The sequence below is a fragment of the Castor canadensis genome, chromosome 17 (assembly GCF_047511655.1).
Source record: "Castor canadensis chromosome 17, mCasCan1.hap1v2, whole genome shotgun sequence".
Lineage (NCBI taxonomy): Eukaryota > Metazoa > Chordata > Mammalia > Rodentia > Castoridae > Castor > Castor canadensis.
Window position 1 is genome coordinate 61,766,265 of NC_133402.1, and position 27,193 is coordinate 61,793,457.

Below are 27,193 nucleotides of genomic sequence, written 5' to 3' on the forward strand. Positions count from 1 at the left end.
AACAGCTGCTAGGCTAACAGAGGTAAGGAAGTATGAAAGTGCAAGTGCCATTTCCTTCTAAGTCAGAAACAAGACACTTGGCTGCCTTTGCCAGTTGTTGAATTGTAGCATCCCCTTGTGGGACTGATGGTGACTGCATGAAAACTCGAGAACGGCTTGGTTACCTTCAGGCTTTTTAGGTACAGTCTTAATTTTGACACCTCTCACTGTGCAGTTCCATTGTTTGAAAAGTCTTGATTTACTTTCCTTTTTCCCAACAATGTCCATTAGTGTTGCATGTTACACTCTTGTCCTGAAAACTAAAAACTGATTTTTGATAGTTACAATTTAGTTTTTTTCTCCTTACAATATGGTGACTCAGACACCTTGCCGTTCCTTTCTTGGTGGTTCAGTTCCTTAATAATGGTGTGGTCTCTATGCTGATAATTCGGTCACATGTTAGGACTATCTTGTTAGAGTTGGTATTAGCTAGTTTTTACTTTGCCTATGTAGGTAACAGAATTTTATTTGATTTTTTAATGGGCAATATACTCACATGATTCCCAGGTCAAAGGGTAAAAAACTGTCTCTTCCCTTCTCCACACCCCCCCCCACCCTGTTTCCCCACTTCTGAAGCAGCCACTGTTCCTGAGATTCTAGAATATTTTTGTATCTATCTGGAAATATTTTCTGTATATACATCCCTCTCCCCTGTCTTTACACAGATAGACATACTGTATCCTGCGGTGGCTTTTTTGGATTTCTGAGCAGGATCTTGCTATGTACCCAGGCCAGCCTGGAACTCATGATACTCCTGCTTAGCCTCCCAAGTGCTGGGGTTACAGGCATGCACCACCACACGTGGCTACACCTTGTTTGTTTTAACTCAGCCTGTGTAATATAACACCAATAAGTATTTGTTCACTCTTGTGGTTAAGATTATGGACTCTGGAATCAAAAACTGCTTTGGTTAGATTCCCATCTCTGCCATTAACTACTTGGGTGACTTTGAACAAGTTAGTCAGCCTGTTTGCCTTTATTTGGTGTGGCTATAAAATGGAGTTGACACCAGTAAGTACCTGCGTCCTAGAGGTATGAAGAGGATGAGATGAGTTCCGTAAAGTCAGTGGCAAGTGCTTTTGTCATTGGGTATAACTTGTGCCATCATGGTTACAGTTATTGCTGGGTTGGGTGTAGGGGTGTGCATAGTCTCCACTGTTTGGAATGTGATGAATAAAGAGAACCTTAGGGGACAATCAGTTCAGTTCATCACTCACTCGCTTCAGTGGCAGAGAGCTTGCAACGTGCAGACTCTTCATGTAGAAATTAGTACATTCATTTCCCCAGATGATCCAAAATACAAAAACTGGCACCAAGAAAACAGTCACAAGTATCTTTTCATGTTGTAGTTTTTAATTTTGAAAGTAAGATTCAAATAATTAAACAAGTGGGTAGGTTTTGCAACATAAACACTTTATATATAATTTTAAACAAGATTAATATTTACTTGAAATTGTTTAGTTGCTACTTTGCCAATTTTGACATCTTTTCTCACTTTTTTTTTGTCTCCTATTTTTAACATTGCTCCTTACTATTTAAATTTGGAAAGATCCATTGGCAATGATTATCTCTCGTGGAACCAGAAACACCGTTCAAGAATTACAACTCGTAGAGCTCTCTGACAGCTGTTTTCCAGCGTGTGTGGCATTATATACAAATAATTGTAGTTTGCTCTGTCTGTTTCTACATTTTATTATATGGACCTGTAGTTAAGATTTTTCAAATGATGAGTTTTCTACTAAGTCCATCAGGATGCTAACTTTTGAGAGCATATGGGTTGTTTTCATGCCTCTCTAATTTTGAGTGAAAAAAATACATGTAGAACAACTGATGCTACTTTCAGTTAACAGTTCTCTTTATTTCCCGCTTTTTATTCTTTCAAACTGAAATACTTGGTTTAAAAAAACTAAAGAAACTGGGCATGGAGGGAGGCATAGTCTAATCCCAGCACTAGAAAGGAAGAGGCAGGAGGGTATGGAGTTTGAGGCCAGAATAGGCTTCATAGAGACCCCGTCTATAAAAATAAATAAATGAAGTGTATTAGAGTATTTCATTGTCATTGCTTTGGTTTGTTTATTGATTTTGTTTCTCTAGACCTTCAGCCTGTCAGACATTCCCTGGTTAACAAATCTTGAGGCTTTTCTTTGTAGCTCTAATTCATAGGGAATTCCTTTGGTGATTCTTCAGGCAATTTGTTGAGTTGAGCTTTTATAATATTTTCAAATAATAATCACATACAATTATGCAGATCACTGTTTATCAGTAGTTATTCATATGTTTAATGCATGTATATTTAACACATTCACATTTATTCATGTATTTAAGCAGATATGTTTATGCAGCATTGGCATAGTGTGAGCTGTGTGCCAGGCACAATTCTGAGTGCTTTACTTACATAACTTCTTTAGAGCTGTTATACGAATAAAATGATAATCTACTATTAATACCCCTTACTTAACAGAAGAGGAATCAAGCACAGAGAGATTGAATGACTTGCCCAAGGTTACACAGCTGGGATTTCAGCTGAACGGACTCCCAAGTTGGTGCTCTTAGCCAGTATGCTATAATAAATATTTTCTTTGGCATAATTTTGATATGTTTAAATTCAAAATGTTCTCTGTTTAAGTTATATGCAAAGACTTAAGGGCCCTTGCTTATAAAATAGTATTTAAAAAGAAATCAGAGGTGTCTTCACTCATTAAAAAAAAAAAGATCTTTTCAAAGAATGGGCCAAACAGTGATGTTTTGAAGTTTTGTTTCTTTTTTTTTTTTCCAAGAAATCTGTAGGGATTTCTTATCTGCCAAAGAAACTCCAAGAAAACGAGTTTTAAAAGTATGGTAGGAGTGAGCCCTTCTGCAGTTCTTGAGCATCCTAAGACAACATGTGCATAAAAATGAGTAACTGACAACAGCGTCACTGTAACCCTGCTTCACGGAGAGTAACAGAGGGATAAGTCCATGCCCCTTCTGCCCCTCCAGTAATTTGGACATAAGGGAAATACAGTTGCCTTCTGAGCAAAATTCCTGTAGAACAAACCAAAAATGCCTTTGTTTTGACTGGAGTATGAGGAGAATGTGGAGACACTATTTGAGATGGATAGGTGCAGTCCCAGAGAAGCAGAACCAGTTGTAACTGAGTAAGCAATAATACAAGTAATACTAATCTATCATGTTTGGAAGACACTAATTACAAAAGAGAAGGGAAAAGTAATCTAGAATAACACATAGTCCATTCAAGCACAATACCTCTTACCCAGAAGTATTACCAATTTCTTTGGCAAGACTATCATGTAGCTGAGATTTTCTTAAGACTGCTTAAATCTCCTTGTTATTTACCATCCCACCATCTGATAATTTGTCTTTTCAAATATGTGTGTGTGATATACATCATACTGCTTGTCAATTTACTTTTACTAATGTTAGTGAAAGTGAGGGATATAGATAAAAACACTATGATAAATGGAGATCATTATTTGTCTGTGGTGGGTCTTTTGGGGGAGGGGTTGTTTAATGGTACTGAGGTTTGAACTCAGGGCATCACACCTGCTAGGAAATTCTCTACCACTTGAGCCATGCCTCTAGTCCCATAAATGGTAATAATTGTTAAAGCCAAATAATTGAGTGCCTGGGACTGGTGTTGAGGGTGTTCATTAATGCAGTTATCACTCTTGACCTTACTTTTGTTAGTGAACATTTCTACAGTATATTGTATTGGTTGCCAAATAATGCAGGCATCTGTGCCACATGGCTGTTTTCTTTCATTTCATAAGTGTAGTTATTAGCCTGCTTTGAGTACATCAGGCTCTGTATTCAATCATTGCAATTTAGGTTCAATTTTAGATGTGTGGCTACAGAACATACCCTAGGTCATGAGAAATTGACCATAGTAATGTCCTGGTGAGGTTGTTTGGTGATCAGCCAGCAGAGATACTTCTGTGTCACCTTTGCTAACAGGATTGTTTCCAGTTATTTCATTAGCTGGATTTTTAAATCAGTGCTTCTCAAATCAGAGTTCTGAAGGTTGATCTTCCAAGATAATTATGCCTCAGCAGAGGAATTCCTAACAGTTTCTGTGAACTTTCTCCTCCCTGTTGCCATCTCTTCATCTTTTTAATTTTGCTTGGTTAGTTCTCTAGTTCCTTTTTTTTGTCTTTCTCATCTCTTTCTCAGAGCTAATAAATATTCTGTTAGACCCTTCTCCCTTCTGTTTTTTTAAACAAATTAGTCTATTGAAGGGGAAAAGCCACAGGTGACAAATAGAAATTTTAAGTATCAAGACTACAGAGATTCCTTTATAAAGAAATATTCCAGCTAATAAGTGAAGGAAGAATGATAGAAGTATGAAATTATGATTAATTCTGACTAATAGCTCTAGGCAATGATTATCAATGACTCCTAAAATCACAAAAAGAAAAGTAGTTCAGACATTAGTACCTCTTGAAGTATCCTTGCCATCATATCAAGTCTTAAGTGACAGCCTCTAGATCTAACTGCCAATGTACAGGAAATACAGAGGGGTCAAAGGAACATGAATATACATGGAGATAACAATGGAGGGAATGCAAAAATCTGCACGGGACAAATTACCAGATTTCTCACAGGAATGGAGGGGGTATATAAATTAAAAGACACATAGAACACTATCAACTAATTACTATCTTTGGAATTCATATGGATTTCAACAAACTAGAAAACCATTTATGTTAAGTTTGAGAGAGTTTGAATATAACAATAGTGATTTTTAAAGTGATGTATGAAATGATAAAATATCTGGAAATTGTTTTGAAGTCATAATGCAGGAGTCGATAATTGTTGACGTTAGGTAAAGGAGTCACAGGATTCAGTATGCCGTCTCTTTGCTTTTATATGTGTGTTGAAAAAACTTTTTAAAAATTAGAGTTATGGTTTTGATTCTACAAACTTCTCTAATTCTAAACATATCTTTCCTTAGATATTTAAAGCTAACTATTTTTGCATATTTTCTGCATTTTACTTACCTTAAAAAAATCATGTAAATCTGATTTTTGAAAAATAAAAACATTTTCAATATAATTATGCTGTTAGCCTTTTAATAATGTAAAAACTTATTTACAAACCTTTAATCACTAACTATTTTTTGTTTGTTTTTTGGTGATACAGTGTTTGAACTCAGGACCTCAGGCTTGCTAGGCAGGCACTATACCACTTGAACCATGCCTCCAAGTCCTTTTTGCTTTAGGTATTTTTCAGATAGAGTCTCGTGTTTATTCCCAGGCCAGGCTGGACCATGATCCTCCTGTTTATACTTACTGCATAGCTGGGATGACAGGCACATACCTAGCTTTTTTATTGGTTAAGATGTTAGTCTCCCTAACTTTTTTGCCCAGCTGACCTCAAGCTCTGATCCTCCTGATCTCCACCTCCAAAATATCTGAGATTCCAGCCATGAGCCACTGTGTCCACATTTTAATCATTAACTTAGTAAGTTGAAGTTGTTATATGTTGAATTTACTTTAAAACTAGGTCACTGAGCTCTGAGTACAGCCTAGTGGTAAAATATGTTCTCTGAATACATGAGGCCTAGGTTCAATCCCCAGCCACCCCCACACATACACATTAAGTCATAAGTTTTACTTTTCCCTAAATTTGCAAACTAATGAAATTTGTTTAATCCCTTTAAGATCTTAATTTTTCTATTCCTGTTTTTATTTCCTAGATTAAAATCTATTATAGCTTTGTAGTACAATATATAGCCAGTGCTACTTACAAAGTGTCCTAACTTTAAATGCTAGGTTAACAATTTTGGTTGGTTGGTTTATTTATTTTATTTGGGTGCTGGGGATTGAACCCAGGGTCTCATCCACACTAAGAGCATAAATCACCCTTCAGCTCCATCCCAGCCCCCATTTTGTTTTGTTTAATGGCTTAGCTATTTACTTATATCACTGGCTTAGACTCATTGTTATCAAGTGGAATTGATTTTACTTTTTACTTTAGGTACTTGCTACAACCAAGAGATAATGGAAACAAGTCATCTAAAACTGATGACCTGGGTTCGCTTCGATTAAACATATGCTACACAGAAGACTACGTGCTTCCTTCAGAGTACTATGGTCCTTTGAAAACTTTGCTGCTAAAATCCCCAGATGTCCAGGTACTTTGAAAAACTAAAGTGTATGATTTATATGAAAAGGCTAAAATAATTCTTTAAATGATTGAGAAAAAGACTTCAAAATTGTGTATTTAGTTTCTCTAAACCTGATTACAAATTTCATCTTTGATAAGCATTTAGAAACCTAAATCCTATTCTATATAGTAGTTATAATTAGTGGCCATATTTTAATTATTTTTACAGGTTAATGGTTGAATTTTAATCATGCTTCCTTGATTTCGTGTTTGTTTTCCACCTTTCTGTGTTGTAGCCGGTATCTGCCTCAGCTGCCTACATCTTGGGTGAAATATGCCGAGATAAAAATGATGCTGTTTTGCCTCTTGTGCGACTGCTGCTGCACCGGAATAAACTGGTTCCTTTCGTCACGGCAGTGGCTGAATTAGACTTGAAGGATACCCAGTAAGAGTTGTACTTCTTAAATGTTAATTAGCTATTGTTGGAAGTAGACTTTATAGTTTGCCAAGTTGTTTTTGTAGTCTGAGTTTTTTTCTTATTGACCAATTTACTGGATAGTAGACTGAAAATTATTTAGCAAGTAACAAAAGTCAGGGCTTTTTGTTTTTTTAATGCTCCATTATCTTTATCAAAATACTTAGACTTGACATTTAATGCTTAAGATCTAAGTTATTTGTCAGAAAATGTAAGGTATCTTTTTGAGGGAGGGTATTCTATGATCAGTAACTTATGAACCAGATTAGTAGTTACACACTATTTTAAAAAGTAATATTCAAACCATGTGAACTTGACAAATAGAAAGGAGTAGGAAAACAAATTTTAGCTTCATGTAAGACCGCCTGCTGTCTGAAAATACAGAAAACTCAGTGAAAATACACTCTTTTTGAAGACAGGGTCTCACTATTACAGGCCAGGCTGAGCTCAAACTCAGGATCCTCCTGCCTCAGTTTCCTGAGTGCTGGCATTACAGGTATGCTCTACCACACCCTACTGAAAATACACTCTTTATTTAGTTAAGTGAGGCTTTGATTTTTTTCTCATTTTCAGAAAGTAGTTTGGGTAAGTTTCACAAACCTACTGGGTGCCAGCTTTTAATTTAATGGTAAAAATTACTAAACTTGGATAACAAAAGTCATACCTGTTATGTTACTGGTTTTACAGCTTTTTCTAACTACACTGGTTTCATCTTTTTCTATTTCAGAGATGCAAACACAATTTTCAGAGGAAATTCCCTGGCAACCCGATGTCTGGATGAGATGATGAAAATAGTGGGAGGGCACTATCTGAAAGTAACATTAAAATCCATTCTAGATGAGGTACAAAGTCCTCTAACAGCAGTTCATGGCTATCTTACATCTCTTTCAAGAAGTGACGTACTGATGGGGAGGTTCTATCCATTCATGTTTTACTAAAGAATAAGGCTAAGGGCGTAGCTCAAGTGGCAGAGCACCCAACAAGGGTGAGGCCTTGAGTTCAAACCCCAGTACCACCAAAAAGAAAAAAAAAGCTGAATGTTTTAGAAAAGTGTTTACTTTAAATTTACTTTTAAAAGTTAATTATTTGGAAAAAATAAATTATTTACTCTTAAAAGGCACATTAGTTATTTGTAATTTTATTTCTGTGTTAGCTAGAGTTTCAAGTGTATGAGAAATACTTTCAATATAGTTCTTTAAGAAAATTATATACATTGTTATATTATCTGTGGAGGCTTTAAACTTTGTTAGTTTTAAACTTTGTTACATTTAACTCATTAAAAAAGTTACCTTCATTTTGTTATATCTAGGAAAAATAATTAACTGAAAAATACATTTATTTTCCAGATATGTGAATCCTCAAAACCTTGTGAAATTGATCCTATTAAATTAAAAGAAGGAGATAATGTAGAAAATAATAAGGTGAGTGCTTGCTATATTGTAACTGTCTGGAATGGTCTTAATGTTGTGGTACAGAAATGCTGTGCCAGGTGAGCAGCGTCCTCTGTTCATACTGACCTTTACTTTCCTGGTGTTTCCTAGGGCTAGCTTTTAGAATGTTATTTCCTCAGTGGTTTCACTTTCTTGGCTTTTTTTTTGGTGGGCGGGTTGTTTATGATACTGGGTATTGAGCCCATGCTTGCTTGAGCTATACCCCCATCCCTTTTATTCTATTTATTTTGAGATAGATAGGGTCTTGGTAACTTTGTCCAGGCTGGCCTAAAACTCACAATCTTTCTGCCTCTTGATCCCCAGTAGCTGGGATTGCAGGAATGCTCTACCATGCCCAGCCTGGTTCTGTTCTTGATTTTCTATTTTTGACTATAGTAATAATACTGGATTTAGGTTGTATCTAGTGGCAGCCTCCATACTGATTATTCCCTACCAGTCAAACCCATCTGACTAAGTGGCATAATGATGTGACCAGTTGGTACTTTTAGTTGTCTCTGGGAAACCTATAATTGTGTTAGGGTCACATGTTTTCATTACAGTGGATAACAGAGTCACAAAGTCCTGGTGCCTACATATCTGAGTTATTTCCCTTTCAATCTCTTTTACTTCTTATGAAGGCTATTCAAATATTTACCCCTCATGTCTGGCAAGTCCAAATTTAATTTATTAAATTAGGTCAGAATGTTAATTGCCCTTTGAAAGAGTTTGGAGAAGGGAAGCAGGGAGGAGTACTTGATAGAGACTACATTAAGTTTCATTTTCATTGCAATTTTTTCCCATATAAATGCTACTGAAAATGTGTGAAAGTCGAAATTTTACTGTTTACTTTTTTAAATCCTGCAGGAGAATCTGCGCTACTATGTGGACAAGTTATTCAGTACAATTGTGCAATCCAGTATGAGCTGCCCTACCGTGATGTGTGATATCTTCTATTCCCTGAGGCAAATGGCCACTCAGAGATTTCCTAGTAAGTGCCTGTTACCCTTAACCGTGCCATGTCTTCTCTAGATGTCACTTTTTGTAGATATTAATTGTGTGTTGGGTTTGGATAAAGTGTTTGCTTGTAGGTATATTCTTCCAGAAGTTTTCCAAAATGGTGCTTGCTTTTTCATGAGCCATCTAATTTATTTTTCTTATAGTAATCTCAAGATACACAGCCCATTTTATTTCAATATAATGGCAACTTAAAGATCAAACAAAAGTCATCATTACTTTTAAGAAAGGCAAAAATTTAGAGCCACTCTAGATAACATTTATCCAGTATACTCATAAGATTGTTGTTTGTACAAACTGTCTTGTCCAGTTGCGTGCATTCCAATAGTGGTAACCCTTAGTTATGCACAGTTGACTGGATGTGACAGTTTGAGAATGCTAAGATTTGGATGTTGAAATGTTTTCACAGAAATGGTCTTTGACCTTAGAAACATCTCAGCTGCAACATATGCAGAATTTAGAGGTACAGATATCAGCAGATGCCATGCTTTAACTTTGCAAAAGTAGCTGCATTAAGATTTTGCTGGAAAACATTTCATAAAATCATGAGTTGCTAACTCCTACTGTCAGTACTTGGAATTACTCTTATTGTAGTGTAGCTCTAATATGTAAACTTGCTTTAGCTGCCTTTCGAGATAGGCCTGATTGAAGGGACGGAGAGGGAAAGGTGTTAACTTCAAATTTTATCACTCTTATCTCGCTGTATGAAGAGAGCTTCTCATCTGAAGAGAGTTCACTGTTTTATTATATTCGTTTAAATGTGGGCGGTTTTGCTTGTTTGTTTTTCCTTTCTATTAAATCTGTCCCTCTGGTGAATTTACCTTCCACAGAAGTAGTGCGGCTAAGTTTTTTAACTTGTGGATGAATTCAGGTCTAGATGTCTTGGCTAATTATAGTAAAGACAAACATTTAACTTGAAATAAGTATATGAAATGTAGTCTTCATAACAAATAAAAGCAGAACATTAACCTATTGAAAGATGAAGTACTATATTTTTAAGTAGTTAGATCATGATAACCACATTGAGCACTTAGTGAACAGTCACTGTTAGAGCCTGCAACATCTCCTTCCCACCCTCATCTCCTCAGCATTACTCAAGGCCGTCACTACTCCCAGGAGTGATATAATGGAAATGCAGTAGAGAGGTGGAGCAGCTTCACCAAGGTCGCGGACATGGCCAGCAGGCAAGCTGGGTATCAAATGTGGGCCTGGACTACTCCAAAGCACAACTGCTGATCTATGTAGTTGACGCTGCCCACTGACCTTGGCCTTAGTTTTATATGTGCATCTAAATCTCCCTAACTCTTCAATGTTAGGTCAACTGTTGCTAATTTTGTTTTTATTTTACCATTTTTACATGTCCTCACATGGGTATATGATGTTGGGCCACTTCCCTCCTTTGCCCCCAGCTTGGTTATTATTAATGCCTTCATATCCATAGTAGACTACAATGTTGATCGTTTTATTGCCATAACTTATTTTCATAGTCTCTCATTTATTCTTATTACCCTGGGAGTATGATGGAGAAAGAGCAGGAAGGAAGAGTTAAATCAAGCCAAACGCAGAGGTTCTTTCCACTCTCATCTGCTCTTCTCTACCATCTAATTGTTGGGTTAGGTGTTGACTGTAGTCTGAAGCAAATGCTGTCAGTGAATGATCAAAGTCACAAGAGTCTTCATTTTATCTGCATTTTTGTATGAAATAGTGATAGCTTTTTAAAAGTGAATATAGCTGCCTAATTTTTTTTATTGTATAGTGTGGGTTTGTTTTTTTTTTTACTGTGACAAATATGTGAGAGAAATAATTTAAAAGAAACATTTATTTTGGTTCATGGTTTCAGAAGTTTCAGTTCAAGGTTGGCTGGATCCATGGCTTTGAGCTGAGGCAAGGCAGAAATCCTGGTAGTGGAGGATGCTGTTCACCTCATGCAGCAGGAAGTCAAGAGAAGTGACAGGAGGGGCCAGTGCCAAGACATGCCCTTGAAAGGCATGGCCCAGCCACCCACTTCCTCCAACTAAGCCCCACCTTCTAGTTCCGCCATCTCCCAGGAGGCTTTTCAAGTTTTGATTCAATCAGTGGATTAAACCATTGATTAGGTCAGACCCCCAGTAATGTAACATCTCTGGAAATGTACCCATGCACACACCTAAGGTGTGCTTTACTAATCTAGGCTTCTCTAAATCCAGTGAAGTGAACAATCAAACAGCCAGGTTTCCAGGGGGAAATTGAAACAATTACTTAACCTAAAACTGAAAGCTACCTTGTATCCTGTGCTAAGGGATTCAGTGTTACCACTAGGTAGTGCTAGATACTTTTATTTTCATTGTAATTTCAGGAGTCTTATGTACACAAGGAAAGAGGCATTTTTCAAATTACAACATTTCTAAAAGTCTACCAGTTTTGCCCTTCATTTTCTTTTATGTTTTTCAGGGTTTTCTTTTTAATTTAGCCATAATCATTACTTTGATTTCATCAACTCGATTCTTACTAGAGAAGTTATATTCCGCTCTTGCTTACGTACATGTTTTTGATACTTTTGCTGTCGTTTTTGTTTTGAATGCAGTGGCTTTGTGCATGACATTTCACCATTTCTTCCTGCAGATGACCCCCATGTTCAGTACTCTGCAGTGAGCAGCTTTGTATTTCTCCGTTTCTTTGCTGTAGCCGTAGTGTCACCTCATACTTTTCATTTGCGACCTCATCATCCAGTAAGTGTTTGTTCTTCTCAAAGCTTTATTCCATTTCTCCTTATTTTTAGTAAAATGAAGAAAAGAAAGAATGAGCCGATTTTATTTGGCTACATTTTCTTATAACTGATACTTAGATTTACATGGCGTTTTCTTGACCATTTCAGTCTTCCACATAGGACTGAAGTTTCTCCTTGTTAGGAGATATTTCACAAGTGTGATAAAATGTTGATAACTGTTGAAGTGGTGATGAGCACAGAGGGCATTTGTCTGTTTTCCTATGCAGTAGTGCTTGGTAATTTTTATCAAAAAGGGCTTTTGAGGATGGGAGGGGGTTGTTTTGGGGATTTTTGTTTTATTTTTCTTTCTTTTTAGTTACAGTTCATGGTGCTTTCCCCCTGGTTTATTAAAATAGTTAATCTTGTGCATATTTTAAAATCCCAGAAATCTGAAGAGACTGATTTATGTAATCCTTTGGTTTTGAAATCCTGGTCAGTTACCTAGATCTAAATCTCCACTGGATTTATTTGCACATTTCTTTTTTTTTTTTTTTCTTTTGGTGTTACTGGGGTTTGAACTCAGGACTTCATGGTTGTTAGGCAGGTGCTCTACTACTTGAGCCACTCCACAAGCTGTGTTTATTTCTTAATATCTTAAAATTCTTTATTCTTTTGCTTCCTTCACATACAGTGTATTTTTGGCAATTCTTTAATAAACCTTTTTTGTTCCAACTTTATGTTCGGTGCTTTTAGTTGGAAGTCTGTATAACAAACAGTAACAGGCAGCGTTCATTTAGTGCCTCCTTTGTCCTAGGTCTCATTCTAACTACCTTATATGTTGAACTCACTTAGTCCTCCTAGTAACCCTAGGGGCAGATTTGATTCTCACCCGCATGTGTATGTAAGGACTCCGTAATACATTAACTTCTCCAGGCTCACACAGCTAACCCATTATGATTGGGTCCTACTCAGTTTGAGCTGGATTAAAATGGAATTCTAAACCAATCAGTGTTTACACACTCTGAATTTAACCCAGTTCTTCCAACTGCTTAAGCCAACAGATGTTGAAGTACCTGTAGTATATTAAACAGTGTGCTCAACACTGGAAATGCAATAGTGAGTAAGATACTCCTTGCTTGAGGAAGAGAAGAATGACAGAGTAAGGTAGTAATAATGAAATACATCACATCTGTGTAGGAACAAGACACAAGGAAACAAACTGGAAACTTGGAGCTTTTTTTTTTTTTCTCTCTCTCTCCTTTGTTAGAGTAAGCTTTTTCTCTCGCTCCTGGTTATTACTGAACCTACCTGGGCTTAACTGGGGGCAAGTGGAGACTCGGAAAAAGACACAGGATAGACAGAGAGTGGGTGGGGTCAGGTGTGTTGAGCGCTCTGGAGGAGACACCCAACCCTAATGTTTCTTTTCTCTATCTTTATTCTCTAAGGCCTTATTACTTGCAGTTCTTTAAAACCTTGCTTAAAACCTCTTTCCTGAGACTGGCCCTGTCCCATGTTTTCTCTTAGCTTATCTTTAGACTAATCGCACTTAAAGTCTTTTGCAGCTTTTGTTTAGCATTCTGTCTTTAGCTTTCTTAAAGCATCAGTGCTCAGACTTGCAAAGTCTTGGTCCTCTATCTTGCAGTGTCCCATGTTCTCTTTGGCTTTTCTTTAGCTTCTAAAGCCTATGTTAAAAGTTCTTTCTTTGACTTAGCTTTCTAAGACCTATGTTAAAGTTCTTGGTGCAGACTTTCTATCAACCCCTCTTTAGCCATACTTTTCCCTTCAGCAGTTTCCCTTCCAAAAGCTTCCCACACCAAAAATCCCAAAAAAGCCCAAAGTAAAAACCAAAGGCAAAAAGCAAAAAGCCCCCGGGCCCTCCTTCAGGGGCCTTTTATAAACAGCAGCAAACAGGGTGGAGCAGAGGCTCTTGGGAGGGCATGACATTGTAACAGGAGAAACCTGCGGTCCTGATTCTCTGAACGCAAACTTAGGAGACACAGCTGTTCTGCTTTTTCTGACCGGAGCTGTGCCTAGCTCGGCCTACAGGTAAAAGCAATTAAGCCACATCTCGACTTGCTTACATCCAATTCTCATAGGCTTTTCATAATCCGCTCTCCACAGAAACTGTTAACAGTACAGGGTGAGGGAAAAGAAGGAGGAAGAGTAGTGGAGGGGTTAGGTAAAATACCAAGACACAATCCCCACTGAACAACCAACACTTAAACAATGAAGGACTGGAATGTAAAACAGGTCACACTGAGGGGAGGAAGGCCCTCATTGTGGGGGAGGGTACATGAGGACGGTAAAGAAGAGTGAATGTAGTAGATGTACTTTCTAGACATGCATGAATATGGAACACTGAAACCTGTCAAGTTATTTTAACTTCTCCCTCCCTGCAGAGGAAGAATAACAGTATGGATGAACCAAACCAGGGTATAAGATGTGTATATGTGGAAATGTCCAATGAAACCCTCTGTATAACTATTATATACAAATAAAAATGTTTTTAAAAAAGAGATGCTCCCTGCTCTTAGGAAACTCAAAGTCCACTGAGTGATATGACATAGGAAGGTATGTAAGTTTGGGGATTAAAGTGGATTCTGAATACCCACTGCTTCTGTGGACAGCCACACACATTGGCCAGTCATTTGACTTGTGACAGCTGAGTGGAACCACATTGCAGTGGCAGAAACAAACTCTTTCTTGCCAGAGGACAGATGTTGTTAGCCACATAAAGTGGGCCAGTGTCCTTTTGATTACAGGCTGTTCTATCACTCTGTTAACTAAAGCTCTGCAGACCTCTGAGGCAGTGAAAGCTTCTAAGCAGCATTTTGTGCATAAACAGAACTCCCACCTCTGAACTTGTGACTCTGCCTTGTATTCAGACTTGGAAATCCATATTCCTTTAACAAATATTGAAATAAAATCCTTCTAACCACAAACTGTATTTTAGGTCAGTATATTCCAATCAACATGCCAGAAGAACTGCTTCAAAACTACCATATAATTTTATTATTTGCTTCTATCACCAGTTTTATTTCAACTTCTCTTTCTTTCTCTTTTAGTTCCTTTTGTTTTTTAATTTTTTGTCTTTTTCTTTTTCCTGGTGTCTCTGGAGGATCTCAAACCACAATTCTACTTTTTAAAGAACTGTTCAAGTACTTGGGGCAATGGGCCAAAACCTTACTTAGATGTATTTGCAGAAATTTAAAGCCATGACTTGGTTAGTACCAAGTAAGAAGTACAGGTTCTGCCGACACTGTCACCACCAGTACTGAGGGTTACACAGTAGCTAGAGGGCAGAGCGATGGAAAATTAGCTGGATTTTACATGTAGAAATTCTTTGAATTTTGAGAAACTAGTTTTAGTACAATAGAAGAGAAGGAAATGAGGTTAAAGAATAAGTAAGTAAATGCAGTGAATCCCAGCAAGTGCATCAAAAAGTGAGCTCTCCCTGCTACTAAATGACACAGACAATTCAGTCATGCACCTGTGCATGCACACGAGTGACTGCTTTTTAAATCCTAACTTTAAAATACGGGTTATGTGAATGCTGACATGTTAGACCACTCTTGACGTTTTGTGGTGGAAAAGCACAAAGATTGGGCCATCCTCATTATATCCCCATTCTTTCATTGATAACTCCTTTTAAGAACCGGCCAAAGCAGACTTCTTTAACCCGTTAGTGTGGTTTTGTGTGTCTCCTTTGTGTGCCTGTAGCATCCTTTAGCTTTCTGTCTCTCGTGGCATTTTTTGTACTGTTTTAGTGTCATCTGTGTGTAATCTCTGCATGTGGGATACCTCAGGAGCAAGGCAGTATCTTTTTCAGATTTGTGTATCCTAAGCTCATGGCACAGTGAATGCTTAGGGGGTGTTTGGGAAATGAAAGACGGTAGTTCAGAAACAAGCCCATGAAGTGATGAGTAGTTTCCTAAATGAGAAAACCTTTGTTTGATTTAAGTAGAGGAGACTCTAGCAAAATGGGAGCAGTATCCTAGAGGATATCCAGAGCAATATCCTAGAGGTTTCAGAAGCTGAGGGCAGGGAAACATACAGACACTCAGAAAGAATATCTGTGAAAGCAAAAGTAATGAGATTAACCTTGGGGAAAGAACAACTATTCCTTTGAAAGATTATGGCAAACCCATATGAAATTGTGTTTTATAGAACAAAGTCAAATAAAAGCAGTTTCATACAGTTCAACCTAATACAAAGGGGAACAGGGATAGAAGATCCCATACTAGGTTATCATGAGGTGAGAAATTCATTATTTCAGTTGAATTAGATAAACGTCATATAGCATGCACTAGAGTGCCAGTGACAGGCTGTGTACTGGGCGCCAGACAGCTACAGTCCTGGTCATGTGTGAGAAATTGTAGTGAAGGAAAAAACTTAGTACTCCTTATATGGAGAGTACATCAGGGAATCAGCAGTTGCTGAATTACATGACTTTCAAATAGTAGTGAGGGCCACGTTGATGTAAACCACCCTCTGATAGCCTTACACCGAATGAAATAGGCTTTGTTCCCCTTTGCAAGGTCAAGAAAGAAATAACCTAAAGCACTAAATTTGAATGGAGAAGTCTTGGTGAAATTCAGTTCAACTTGGTGTGCCAAGACATCTTTAAGAATGCTATTTGCTTCAAAGGCAGAGAATTAATTGTAGGACTCTTTTATAGGTAGGATGGAATCATGAAGATTCCAGCTGAAATGTTTTCTGAATTGCAGTGATTTAGGTCCACTGTCTCATAGGTGTGCCATCATAATGATTGGATCTCAAACAGGATTGCTTCTTATTCTGGTTGTTTCTTCTCCACCACATTCACTGCCTGTTTACAGTGTGGATGCCAACTGAAAATTAAACTTTCCTGTATCTAAATTTTCCTGGGTACGTTTTTTGTTTGTTTTTCTTTTTCTTTTTTTGAGACAGGGCTCACTAAGTAGTCAGTATGGGCCTGGAACTTGCTGTGTAGCCTAGGCTGGCCTCAAACTCACAATACTCCTACCTCAGGCTCCCAAGTGCTGGAATTACAGACATGTGCCACCACATCTGACTTCTGAGTATGACTTTTGATGAATAATACTGCTTACTTTGAATTCCTAAAACAGAAAAAATGGTCTATGTTCTGGTAAAGTAGTTGTTTATATGGATGTGTTGTTTGGTAAAAACTCAGCAGGCCATTATATATAAATTTTACCTCTGTTTTTTAAAAAATTAAGAAAAGAACAAGGATTCATGATAAGAACACTGTTCCTGTCAACTTAGGCCTGAAAAACAGCTTGAATAAGCAACCCAAATAGTTACCTCTGCTAAGAGCCCGTGTAGACTGCATGGCTTCTCATGTCCTGATCCGCATTGAGATCTTTTTTTCTTTTTTTTCATGGTAAGAATATTTGATTACAGAAGCCATAAAAATTATTAAGTATACTTAGAAGTGGATTGAGCACAGAAAATTTGAAAACTGCCATTTTAAGTTGCAAGGCAGAAAAAAGTAGATGCCTCTGACATTCCAAAACTATTAAATATAATTGTCAAGTAACCCAAGCTGCCATACTGTTCAAAATAACATAAATATAATATTGATTAACTTCTGGCTTTCAGAAGTAGCATCATGAAATGTGACTACTTTAAGAAGAATTCTCAGTTCCCCAAGACTTCTTCAGTCTCTCAGTTTTGTAGTCCAGTGACTGGTGCCCAGCCTTAGCTGCACTTTAGCTGTGTTGGTGGTTTGAATGAACAGTTTTGAACCACTGTTTTAGAGCCATGTAGCACATTCACTGTATTCTACTTCTTACACAAATGCTGTTTCTTGAAAACTTAGTAAGAATTTTGGTCTTTTTTTACATTGTCTAGGATGCACAGACAATTAGGACATTAACTCTCATCTCAAAAACCATTCAAACTTTGGGAAGCTGGGGGAGTCTGTCCAAATGCAAGGTAAGTCTTTGTATCCTTTAACATGTTGTTATACCCTGTGGTTCCTTCTCCATCACTTACCTCCTTCTATATTCAGAACAAAACTGAAAAACATGTATATGGAAATGTACTAGTTGTCTCTTAGGTCGATGTTGTATCTTAGTGCCCTGTTAAAAGGGACAGTTTAACTTAACCAGATATACCTGAGAGGTGGGCAGGGAGGTCTAATTAGAAGATACAGGAATGATCTAGTTCCTGTTTCTGTGCTGTGAACACCAACAGTTTTGAAAGCAGTCTTCAGCTCCAGGCCCTATTGCTCTCTGGAAATACATGATTTAATCTTTTTATCCCTAATCCTCAGCTTGAAAATACAGTCCATTATTTTTCTTAGTGCTCTACTTATCATATCTAAACTCTGTGTTTGTTTTTTTCTTAGTCAAGTTTCAAGGAGACATTCATGTGTGAATTTTTCAAAATGTTTCAAGAAGAAGGATATATCATAGCAGTTAAAAAGGTATGACTGTTTTATTTGGGAAACATTAACATTTCTGCCATGCAGCATGAAAGGAAATAACATTGCATATTATTCCCACGAGTCAGTCTCTAGTTTAAAAAAATTACTGTAAATGTCTGTCAAAAAGACTCTCTCTTCCATTCTCCTCTCAGACAAAGCTATGGGCTGCTCAGCATAGAAATGGCAACTTTAGCAACAGATGCTATTGCCAGTGTCTTAACACAAATTCAAGATTTCTAGGATTCAGTTTTCTCAACAGCAGTACTGTTGACATTGAGGCTGGATAATTCTTGATCGTGAGGGTGGCTTGTGCATTGTAGGATGTTTAGCAGCAACCCTAAATTAGATCCCAGTAGCGTAGCTCCAATTTTGAAAGCAGAAATCCCTCCAGACTTTGCCACATCTTTCCGGGAGGACAAGGAGTCTGTCGAGAACTCCTTAACTTAGGATAAAGGCATATAGTACCCATAATATACTGGGTGCTCAATGACCATAGTAAAAAAGTACATGACTTACTAACTAGAGAAAAATCACAAATATATTAATGTGAGACCTACAGCATATAAACATGGTTGTACTTACAAAATGAAAATGTTCTGGAAGGATCTTAATTTCTTGAGTTCTTAGTCCTGAATCATCTAGACAAAATACATCGTTATAAACCTGGAAAGCGTTTTGTTTATTTGTTTGTTTGTTTGTTTAATGCAGCTCAAACTGGCCTTAAACTTTTGATCCTCCTGCCTCAGCCTCCTAACTGCTGGGATTTCAGGCATGTACCACTATACCCAGCTGGAAAAATTAGAAAGAAAAGTTATTTTGAAGTGCGTCTAAACTAGGCTTAAAGAACTGTATCTTATCACACTCCTCACTCTGAATCCAAATTAGCAAGGCCAAATTTCAAGACTATATTCAGTTTCTATAACGTGATTAGTAGTTTATGGTCAAGAATATGTTAAAATATATATTTAAACTCTTTTTATACTTTGTGATTGTCATAGGGACTCCAAAAACAAAAACGATAATTTAAAACAGTAAAATCATTTGGATTTTTTTTTCATCTAGAATAGTGCAAGTTCATATAACATTTTTTTAAGTAATTATTGAAGACTCTTGAGTAAGTCTTTCAAAAGAATAAGTGAAAACAAACATGCAGCCTTTTGTTTGTAAGACATTGTTAAAACATATGGAACAGTGTGGACAGACTTTTCTTGGCAGAATTATCATGTGCTGTCTTGCTTAGGGGGTATGTTTCCAAGTTTTATAAGCAAAGTTATGGTGGCAACAATTTCTTTTTCTTTTGTTTTTTTATCTAATATAATCAAAATGTGTAGAGTTGATAATATCAGTGGAGAAAGTGTTTAAGAGTGTCAAGGGTTTTAGTCTGCTCCTAACCTACCCTGGGTCACCCACTCATATTCCGATGTGTTCTCATCATAGCATGCTTCTCTCTCAGATTTGGCTCTAGATTCCTAAGCTGGCATAGGATGTCTGACCCTAATATCCTAGTCTTCTACACTTGGGTCTGGATATGAGCAGTGCTAGAAGTTTCAAATGCCTGTAAAGCCCAGGTTCTTGTTTCCTATTGACATTCTCACCAGCGACCAGTGCTCCAGAAGAAACTAGACTGTGACTGTGAATAGTACCATTCTCCAGAGTACAGGAACGGTAACCTGGAGAATTCTATACAGAGTGACCTGTAGAATTTGGTGCTATACCAGAACACTTTGAAGAGTGAAGAGAAGTCCTCCGAATGATTATCCAGGGACAGTAAGTCCTGGAAGGCATGGTCCTGAGCAAACAGGTTGTGACAGTCACCCTGCCTGTAGTCCTTGTTAATTGTTGTGTTTTACTTCATTTCACTTTATATATATTTTACCCTATATTTCCTTATAAGTAATTATTATTATAAATAAATATTTAGTAAATAAACTGATGACCTCAGATACATTCTGAGAAATAAAATATTCAAATAACTGTTATGCTGTTCGTGGATGGCCCATCTGCAGAACTGAAGATGTGGTAGAGCGCTTGCATAGCTCCCTTGGGTACTTACTTGCACCTTTATCACCCACAAACAACACAGAAGGAACTCTGTTCTTGTTTTTTCACTTACCAAGATTTCCTTTCAGCAAACTAGAAGTAAACATTCCATTAGGAAACCTCACAAGTATGTGGTCTGGTGGGCCATCCACAGTACTCTTAGGAGAAAGTGACTATGCTTAGAAATTCTACACATGAGGTACTGGAGCCTCAGTATTCTTGCAGGAATGTACTTTATTTTTACACCCTAAGCAAAACAATTTTGAAACATGAAAAAGTAAGGAAATTCACAATCTGAGTTCGTAATATCCAACTAGTGAACTAAACAAATGGATAGTTTATTTAGGAGGCAAAGTAAGATTCCTCTCCAAGAACAAGAATTGTTCCTTGAACTGCTAAATTTCCCTTTACCATGAAGAGGCATGCACATGCTAGGAAGCCCTTGACCGGTCTAGAGAGTATAGTCATGAAGCTAACTGAGTGTTTTCCACTAGGTGACTTTCCCTTGCTAGAGAATGATAATACAGATTTTCTTGAATTACCACATTCTCATATTCTCTTTGGTCATTAGATCTCCAGATAATCCCAGAGAACCCAATTATACTTTAGTCATAACTGAAATGCCCTGTCAGAAGTACAGTCAGCTATATACAGTATAGTCAACAGCTCTTTTTATAAAGGGCCAGAGAGAAAATATGTTCAGTTGCTGATCACACAAGGCCTCTGTCACATAGTCTTCTTTATTTCTGTTTTGATTTACAACCCTTTAACAATGTAACAACTCACGGGCCTTATAAAAATGGGCTACAAGTCCAATTTGGTGATCCCTGACCTGTGAGGAAGATTCACAATCCTATATGTAAAATCTTCGGACCCACGAGTACTTCTGAAGTCAGTGTTTGGAGTTTCAAAAGATAATGGGAACAAGTATGTAGCACCCCTGCTGGAGCCTAGAGTGATCAAGCACACTGATGCTCGTGTGTCACAGCGTATAGATGTGCTGACTAGGGTGAATACAGATCTTAACAGCCCTGCGACAACTAAGCTAATACACCCTCAGATGGGTTCACTGCAAATCAAAGGCAAATTTAAAAACTCTTGTAGTCAGACTCTATGGATGTTAGAATTACAGTTAAGGGATTACAGAGTGAATGATTTCTGTAGGAAAATGTATTCGGAGTTTTAAGTAACTTAATAAAATTTTTAGAATTCCTATTATTCATAAATTAGGGACTTGCTCTACGACTAAATTTGTTTTGTTTCATAGATTACTACAGGATGAACATTCTTAATCCAAAATGCTCCAATATCCAAAAATTTTTGAATGTTGACATGCTGCCACAAGTGGAAAATTACTCACCAATCTCATGTAATAGGTCACAAAGTGCAGATTCGCTAAAAGTACTGCATAAAACTACTCTCAGGCTGTGTGCACAAGGTGTATATGAGATACAAATGAATTTCATGTTTAGACCCAAGATAATCTCATGTATATACACAAATATTTCAAAATACTAAATCTAAAACACTTTGGTCCCAAGCATTTTGGATAAGGGACACTCAGCCTGTGTTATATATGTTCCTTAATAATGAAGAACTTGCTAACATAGTCCATGACATGTAAGATAAACTGAATTTTTTATGCTGCACCTGACCACACAGTATGATATTTGCCTATTTCCCCATTTAGTTCTTGGATGAAATTTCATCTACTGAAACTAAAGAGTCCAGTGGTACGAGTGAACCCGTGCACCTGAAAGAAGGGTAATTTAATTATATTAGACATGAAATTCATATTTCAGTGTAGATGTTGAGTAAGTACAAAGAGTGACAAGATCTGTGTCTGGGAGTGATGAGATCTGAGTTTTTGTTATGAGCCAGAACTGCCTGTCACAGCCAGTCAGGTAAGCCACCCTCCCTGTCCTGTAACTTGTATGTCAGAGGGGCAGGGCTTCCTGTCCTTGCAGTCCCACAGTTGTTTTGTGTTATAGTGAGATAGGTATTAGAGTGCTTTGAAAAAGTAATAGCAGTATTCAGTTTTAAAGTATATTGGTTGTTATTGGGAGTTATGAGAATGGGAGATCATTTATTTGGCTATTTTTTAGTCTATATAGCACAATTTGAAATTCTGTATCAAAGACTTTATTCCCTTAGTGTGGCCAGAATAAATACAAGAGTCATAAATGGAAAAGTCATTCTCTTTTTCTTATTTTTAATGGTACTGGGGTTTGAACTCAGGGATTTGTGCTTGCTAGACAGGTGCTCTACCACTTGAGCCATGCCTCCAGCCCAAAAAGGCATTTCATATGCATACTATAATCTTATTTTGTGCGCCATTTAACATTAAGGGACAAATCTTTGTTTTCAATGAACTGTCTTCATCTTTATACTCATTGTTTCTATCTGTGTTGCTTTGGCAGAGAGATGTATAAAAGAGCTCAGGGAAGAACTCGGATCGGAAAAAAGAATTTCAAGAAACGGTGGTTCTGCCTGACAAGCAGGGAGCTCACCTACCACAAACAGCCAGGTAGTTGTGCTTATGCTTACTTGTGGGATTCCCCTGGTTCTCGGCCAGGAATTCTTTTTGACTGCTTAATTTGACTGTATTATTCCTTTCACCACAGTGTTGAAAGTTTATAGTTTCTTATAGAGACACACATATAATGAAAGAAATATATATTTGACAAATGACACTATGTAAGTTACATATTTCTCACACATTAAATTTCTTGTAATGATAAAAATGATACTTCTTTAGTGTGTTCTGTTTTCTAAAAATCCCTGGAAAATCCCTGATGTTACAGTCAATGTATAAGGAAGGAGCAACAATTAAATCCTTAGAACTTGAAAGTTTCTTTAACTCTCAGAGTCAACTTTGTAGGACTCAATATGTAATAAATGAGAGTATGTCTGTGGTTTGTTAGAAAATGTCAGCCAAAAGTAACCACAGTCATGGCATAATGTGATCTCTATGTGTGTAATTGTCAGATTTGTTATAAGCTGGTGGCCAGGCTAACACCAGGATGGAAGATGTCAGAGGTTGCCTCCTGAGGAGAATGTCATCATAAATAGGTTGTCTGGGTAAAGAAAGGCATTTGCAGTGTGATTTTAGAGTTGCAGAAAGGCAGCATGCATCCCTCAGTGGCCTGCAGTGAGGCTTGAAATCTCCTTTTCAGTTTATTCCTCTGGGGTAAAGCTTTCCCTGCACAAGGCCATCAGCTGCTGATATTTTAGCAAGAAGCAAGATTTTCCTATTACAAATCACAGATAGGAAAATCCCATTTATCCAAAGTGATCAGGGTTCAAAGACGTTCACTTAACAAAAAGGCAAGTTAAAGCAAGAACTATTTAAAAATAAACAAAAAGATGCATGCATATCCCCAGTAGTTATATTTGGGGTATGAAGGGAAAGGGTTGTTGTATGGTGCTGGGAGTCAAATCCAGGACCTATATGTTTGTTTACCAATCCTCTGATAGAGAATACGGATGTATTAATTGGATTTCCTCTATGTCTTCTTTTGTGTAAATGCATCAATTTTCTGTTGATTTCTCCATAGTGATTCTAGAGTGTAGATTACTTGACAAGTAATCAAAGTAAAGAACTCTTCTAGGTTTTAAGGGTAGTCATCCTAATCTTTTTTTTTTTTTGGTGGGACTGGGGTTTGAATTCAGGGCTTTGGTCTTGCAAAGAAGACAAATTACCACTTGAGCCATACCTCCAGTCCATGTTGCTCTGGTTATTTTGGAAATGGACTTTCAAGAACTATTTTCCAGGGCTGGCCTCAAACCTCAGTCCTCCCAATCTTAGCCTCTTAAGTAGCTAGGATTACAGTTATAAGCGACCAGTGCCCAGCTACCCTAATCTTTTACGCTGTCTTACCCCCTCACACACAAAATCAACTTTATTTGTGTAGGTAAGGGTCTTCTTTTTTGAAGTTTTTCAAAGCTGCTGCCTGAATTTCAAATAAATAATAAACTTTGTAAGTTTATTATTTTGTCACTTTTTACGTATTGTTTGAGTAAATTATAATTACAGCATGAAAAACTGGCATAGTTTTGGGAACAAACCCATTGGACTTGTGATGTTAAACAGCCTACCCAATGGAAGAAGAGAGATGCAAACCTCATAGAGTAGCCTAGCAACCACAAACATCTGGCATCCCATAGGCATCATTCAGGAGCTTTTATAGAAGAAATGGAGGCTGTTAGGTCATGAAATCTGTTAGCAGAGTATCTGCTGTACCTTCTGTAATGATAACTCAAACATCAGACCTGTAGGGTACTTTCAAGAGAAGGTAGTTAACTAGAGTGCCTCACTGGAGATTCTTGCAGAGTAAAATGACAAGGGGGAAAAAAATCTAGCCATGAGGTCTTTAGCTACATTGCCTGGTGTGGCTCCAAATTTCCGGGCTTAAGCAGTCCTCCTGCCTCAACCACCCACATAGCTGCGCCTGTGCACATGAGCCAGTGGACCAGCTAAGGAAGTTTTTTGTTTTATAACTCTTTAGGAACATTTTAGCCAGAGTGAGCACAGATGTTCTGATAAATTACTAAGGAAAAAGAAAGCATGTGTTTTAAGGCACCAGATGACTTGTTACAGAATTTGAGTTCTCAGGTACCTGACTGCATGCTTGCCCTTCCAGGCAGTGGTTTCAAACTAGGCAGACTGAATGTTTTAGAGTTATGGCTCATGTTGAGTTCTCTGTAAATATTCACCTGTGAATAGTGCTAATTATGTCACATTAGTAGTGTGTTTAAATAGCGTTTAAAGTGAGTTGGTCAGTTCTTCCTCAAAGCATTCCAATCTAAACCCATGTGCTACAGAGAGGCTTCGTTTTGTAACCCCTCTAAGAACTGGGAACAGCTTTAAACCCTCTCCTCTAGAAAACCGCACATACAAACGTAGACTCACAGCTCTGCATGCGTTTTCAGTGAGCTCTCAGGTTTAAACTTCTGTTTCATGCAATGACTGTAACAAGGTAAAAGTCTGTAGAATTAACCTACAGTTTCCAACAGAACTACATTGGAACTACATTGTTTCACATTGGAGGAATGCGACCTGGAGGTTTTGAAATTATTTAGCAAAGCCTATCGTTTAAGCATCCATGCTTTTTGTTTTAACTATTTTGATGGATTTTTCCAAATGTATTACATGCTTCCCTGCCTTCTAAAAAAGAATTCATTGAACGTAAGTTGACATTTTCTAGTTGACTTGGGGCTGTCATTAATGATATCAATTACTATGTTGACTTAGTGATGTTTTCAGGACTGCTTCAGGCTGTGTGCAGCTGTCTCAGTGCCTTCATTCCCCAGCTAAATGTCTCGGACTGCTGTGCTTTTTGTGTTCTGTGTTTGCCCTCTATAGTTTCTCTCTTTTGTAGTCAGGTTGTTACCTGAAGTTCACTGCTAACGTGCTATGAATGAGGGTGCTATGCGTTTGTTGAAGGGCACTTCCCCTCCAAAGCCAGTACACGGGCTTTGCATTCCCGGGTTGTTCAGTGGGCGTTTTGCTCACCTTCTGTTTCCTTGCTGTTCTCCTGGTAGCTAAGGCTGCTAATTAAACAATCCCTTGTGCACTGACAGTGTAGTGTTGGTGTACAAGAATGCCATGCACACCCTCCATCACATAGCTGTAAGTCATTTGCTTTCATTTTGTCTTCCTGCTAGACAATAGCTTTCAGAATCAAGTATTTCTGCCTCTTAGAATCAAAGAATGTGGTTTATTCCCAATTTGTTGGAAAAAGAATTCAGAGAATTTTCTCAATTTGCAGATTTTTTTCCAATAGTTTACATTTTAATTTTTATTTATCGATTTATTTGCAGTACTGGAGTTAAATGCAAGGTCTCACACTCAAAGCATTCTACCACTTCAGCCACATCCCCATTACTTTTGTGTTTTTTAATTTTTCTAATGGAGTCTTGTACTTCACTCCATGGCAGGCCTCAGATTGTAATCCTCCTGCTTCTGCTCTCACATAGGTGGGATTACAGACGTATACCACCCTGCCCAGGTTGCTTTTTTATGTTTTGGTAGTACTGGAGTTTGAACTCAAGGCCTTGCAACAAGCACTCTACCATCCGAGCCACACCTTCAGCCCTTTTTGCTTTCGTTATTTTTCAGATAGAGTTTCACACTTTTTTGCCCAGTGTACAATCTTCCTACCTATGCCTCCCACATAGCTGGGATTGTGGTATATGCTACCATCCCTAGCTTGCTCTTTGAGATACAGTCTTGCCAACATTTTTGTCCAGGCTGGCCTTGAACCACGATCCTACTACTATCTCCACCTCCCGAGTAGTGGGATTATAGTTGTGAGCTATGACACTTTTTCTTTACCCCGGCTTTTTTTTGAGTTACTAGGGTTTGAACTCAGGGATTCACACTTGAGCCATGCCTGTAGCCCTTTTCACTGTGGTTATTTTTGAGGTAGGGTCTCACTTTTTGCCCAGGCTGGCCTAAACTATGATCTTCCTACTTTATACTTCCCACCATGACAGGCATGCACCACCATGCCCTGCTTTTGTCTGTTGAGATAGTGTCTCACAAACTTTTTTGCCTAGATTGGCCTGGAATCGTGATCATCCCGATTCCAGCCTCCCAAGTAGCTAGGAGGATTGCAGATGTGAGCCACCTGCACCCGGCCCCTGACTTGAGATGGGGTTTGGGTAACTTTTGCCTGGCCTAGCCTAGAACTGAAGTCTTCCTATGTCTGCCTCCTGAGTTGCTGAGATCATATGTGTGTGCCACCTGGCTCAGCTAATTTGTTAAATTTTGTTGATGCCCTCTAAGGTAATTACTAACAAGCAACAGAAAGTGACTCTTCAGTACAACTAAATGAATGTGTGACAACTGAGTATCAGCACACATCAACTGCCAGTCAGAATTCCCTCAACAGCTCATTGCAGATCTTCATCTTAAATTATATAGACACATGCACATACATTATTTCTGTGGTTTTAATTTGAACTCTAGG

The 27,193-nt window shown here is 37.8% G+C and overlaps 1 protein-coding gene across 6 annotated transcripts in view; it reads left to right on the forward strand.

Annotated features, from left to right (window-relative positions):
* Window positions 1-27,193, forward strand: part of Rasa2 (RAS p21 protein activator 2) — a 111,346-nt gene that overhangs the window by 69,063 nt on the left and 15,090 nt on the right. For 4 of the 6 annotated variants that reach the window (XR_012443121.1, XM_074059163.1, XM_074059164.1 and 1 more), the window contains exons 10-20: window positions 6,016-6,172; window positions 6,441-6,589; window positions 7,347-7,461; window positions 7,966-8,040; window positions 8,914-9,037; window positions 11,665-11,771; window positions 17,603-17,686; window positions 18,102-18,179; window positions 21,910-21,983; window positions 22,640-22,746; window positions 25,396-25,407. Coding sequence is in view for 5 of the 6 variants with exons in the window: in XM_074059163.1 (XP_073915264.1) it covers window positions 6,016-6,172; window positions 6,441-6,589; window positions 7,347-7,461; window positions 7,966-8,040; window positions 8,914-9,037; window positions 11,665-11,771; window positions 17,603-17,686; window positions 18,102-18,179; window positions 21,910-21,983; window positions 22,640-22,746; window positions 25,396-25,407 (1,082 nt within the window). In the remaining variant the exon portion in view is untranslated. Of the gene's footprint in view, window positions 1-6,015; window positions 6,173-6,440; window positions 6,590-7,346; window positions 7,462-7,965; window positions 8,041-8,913; window positions 9,038-11,664; window positions 11,772-17,602; window positions 17,687-18,101; window positions 18,180-21,909; window positions 21,984-22,639; window positions 22,750-25,395; window positions 25,408-27,193 lie in introns of all 6 variants that reach the window. The other 2 variants (XM_020170485.2, XM_020170486.2) reach the window with 2 other exon arrangements.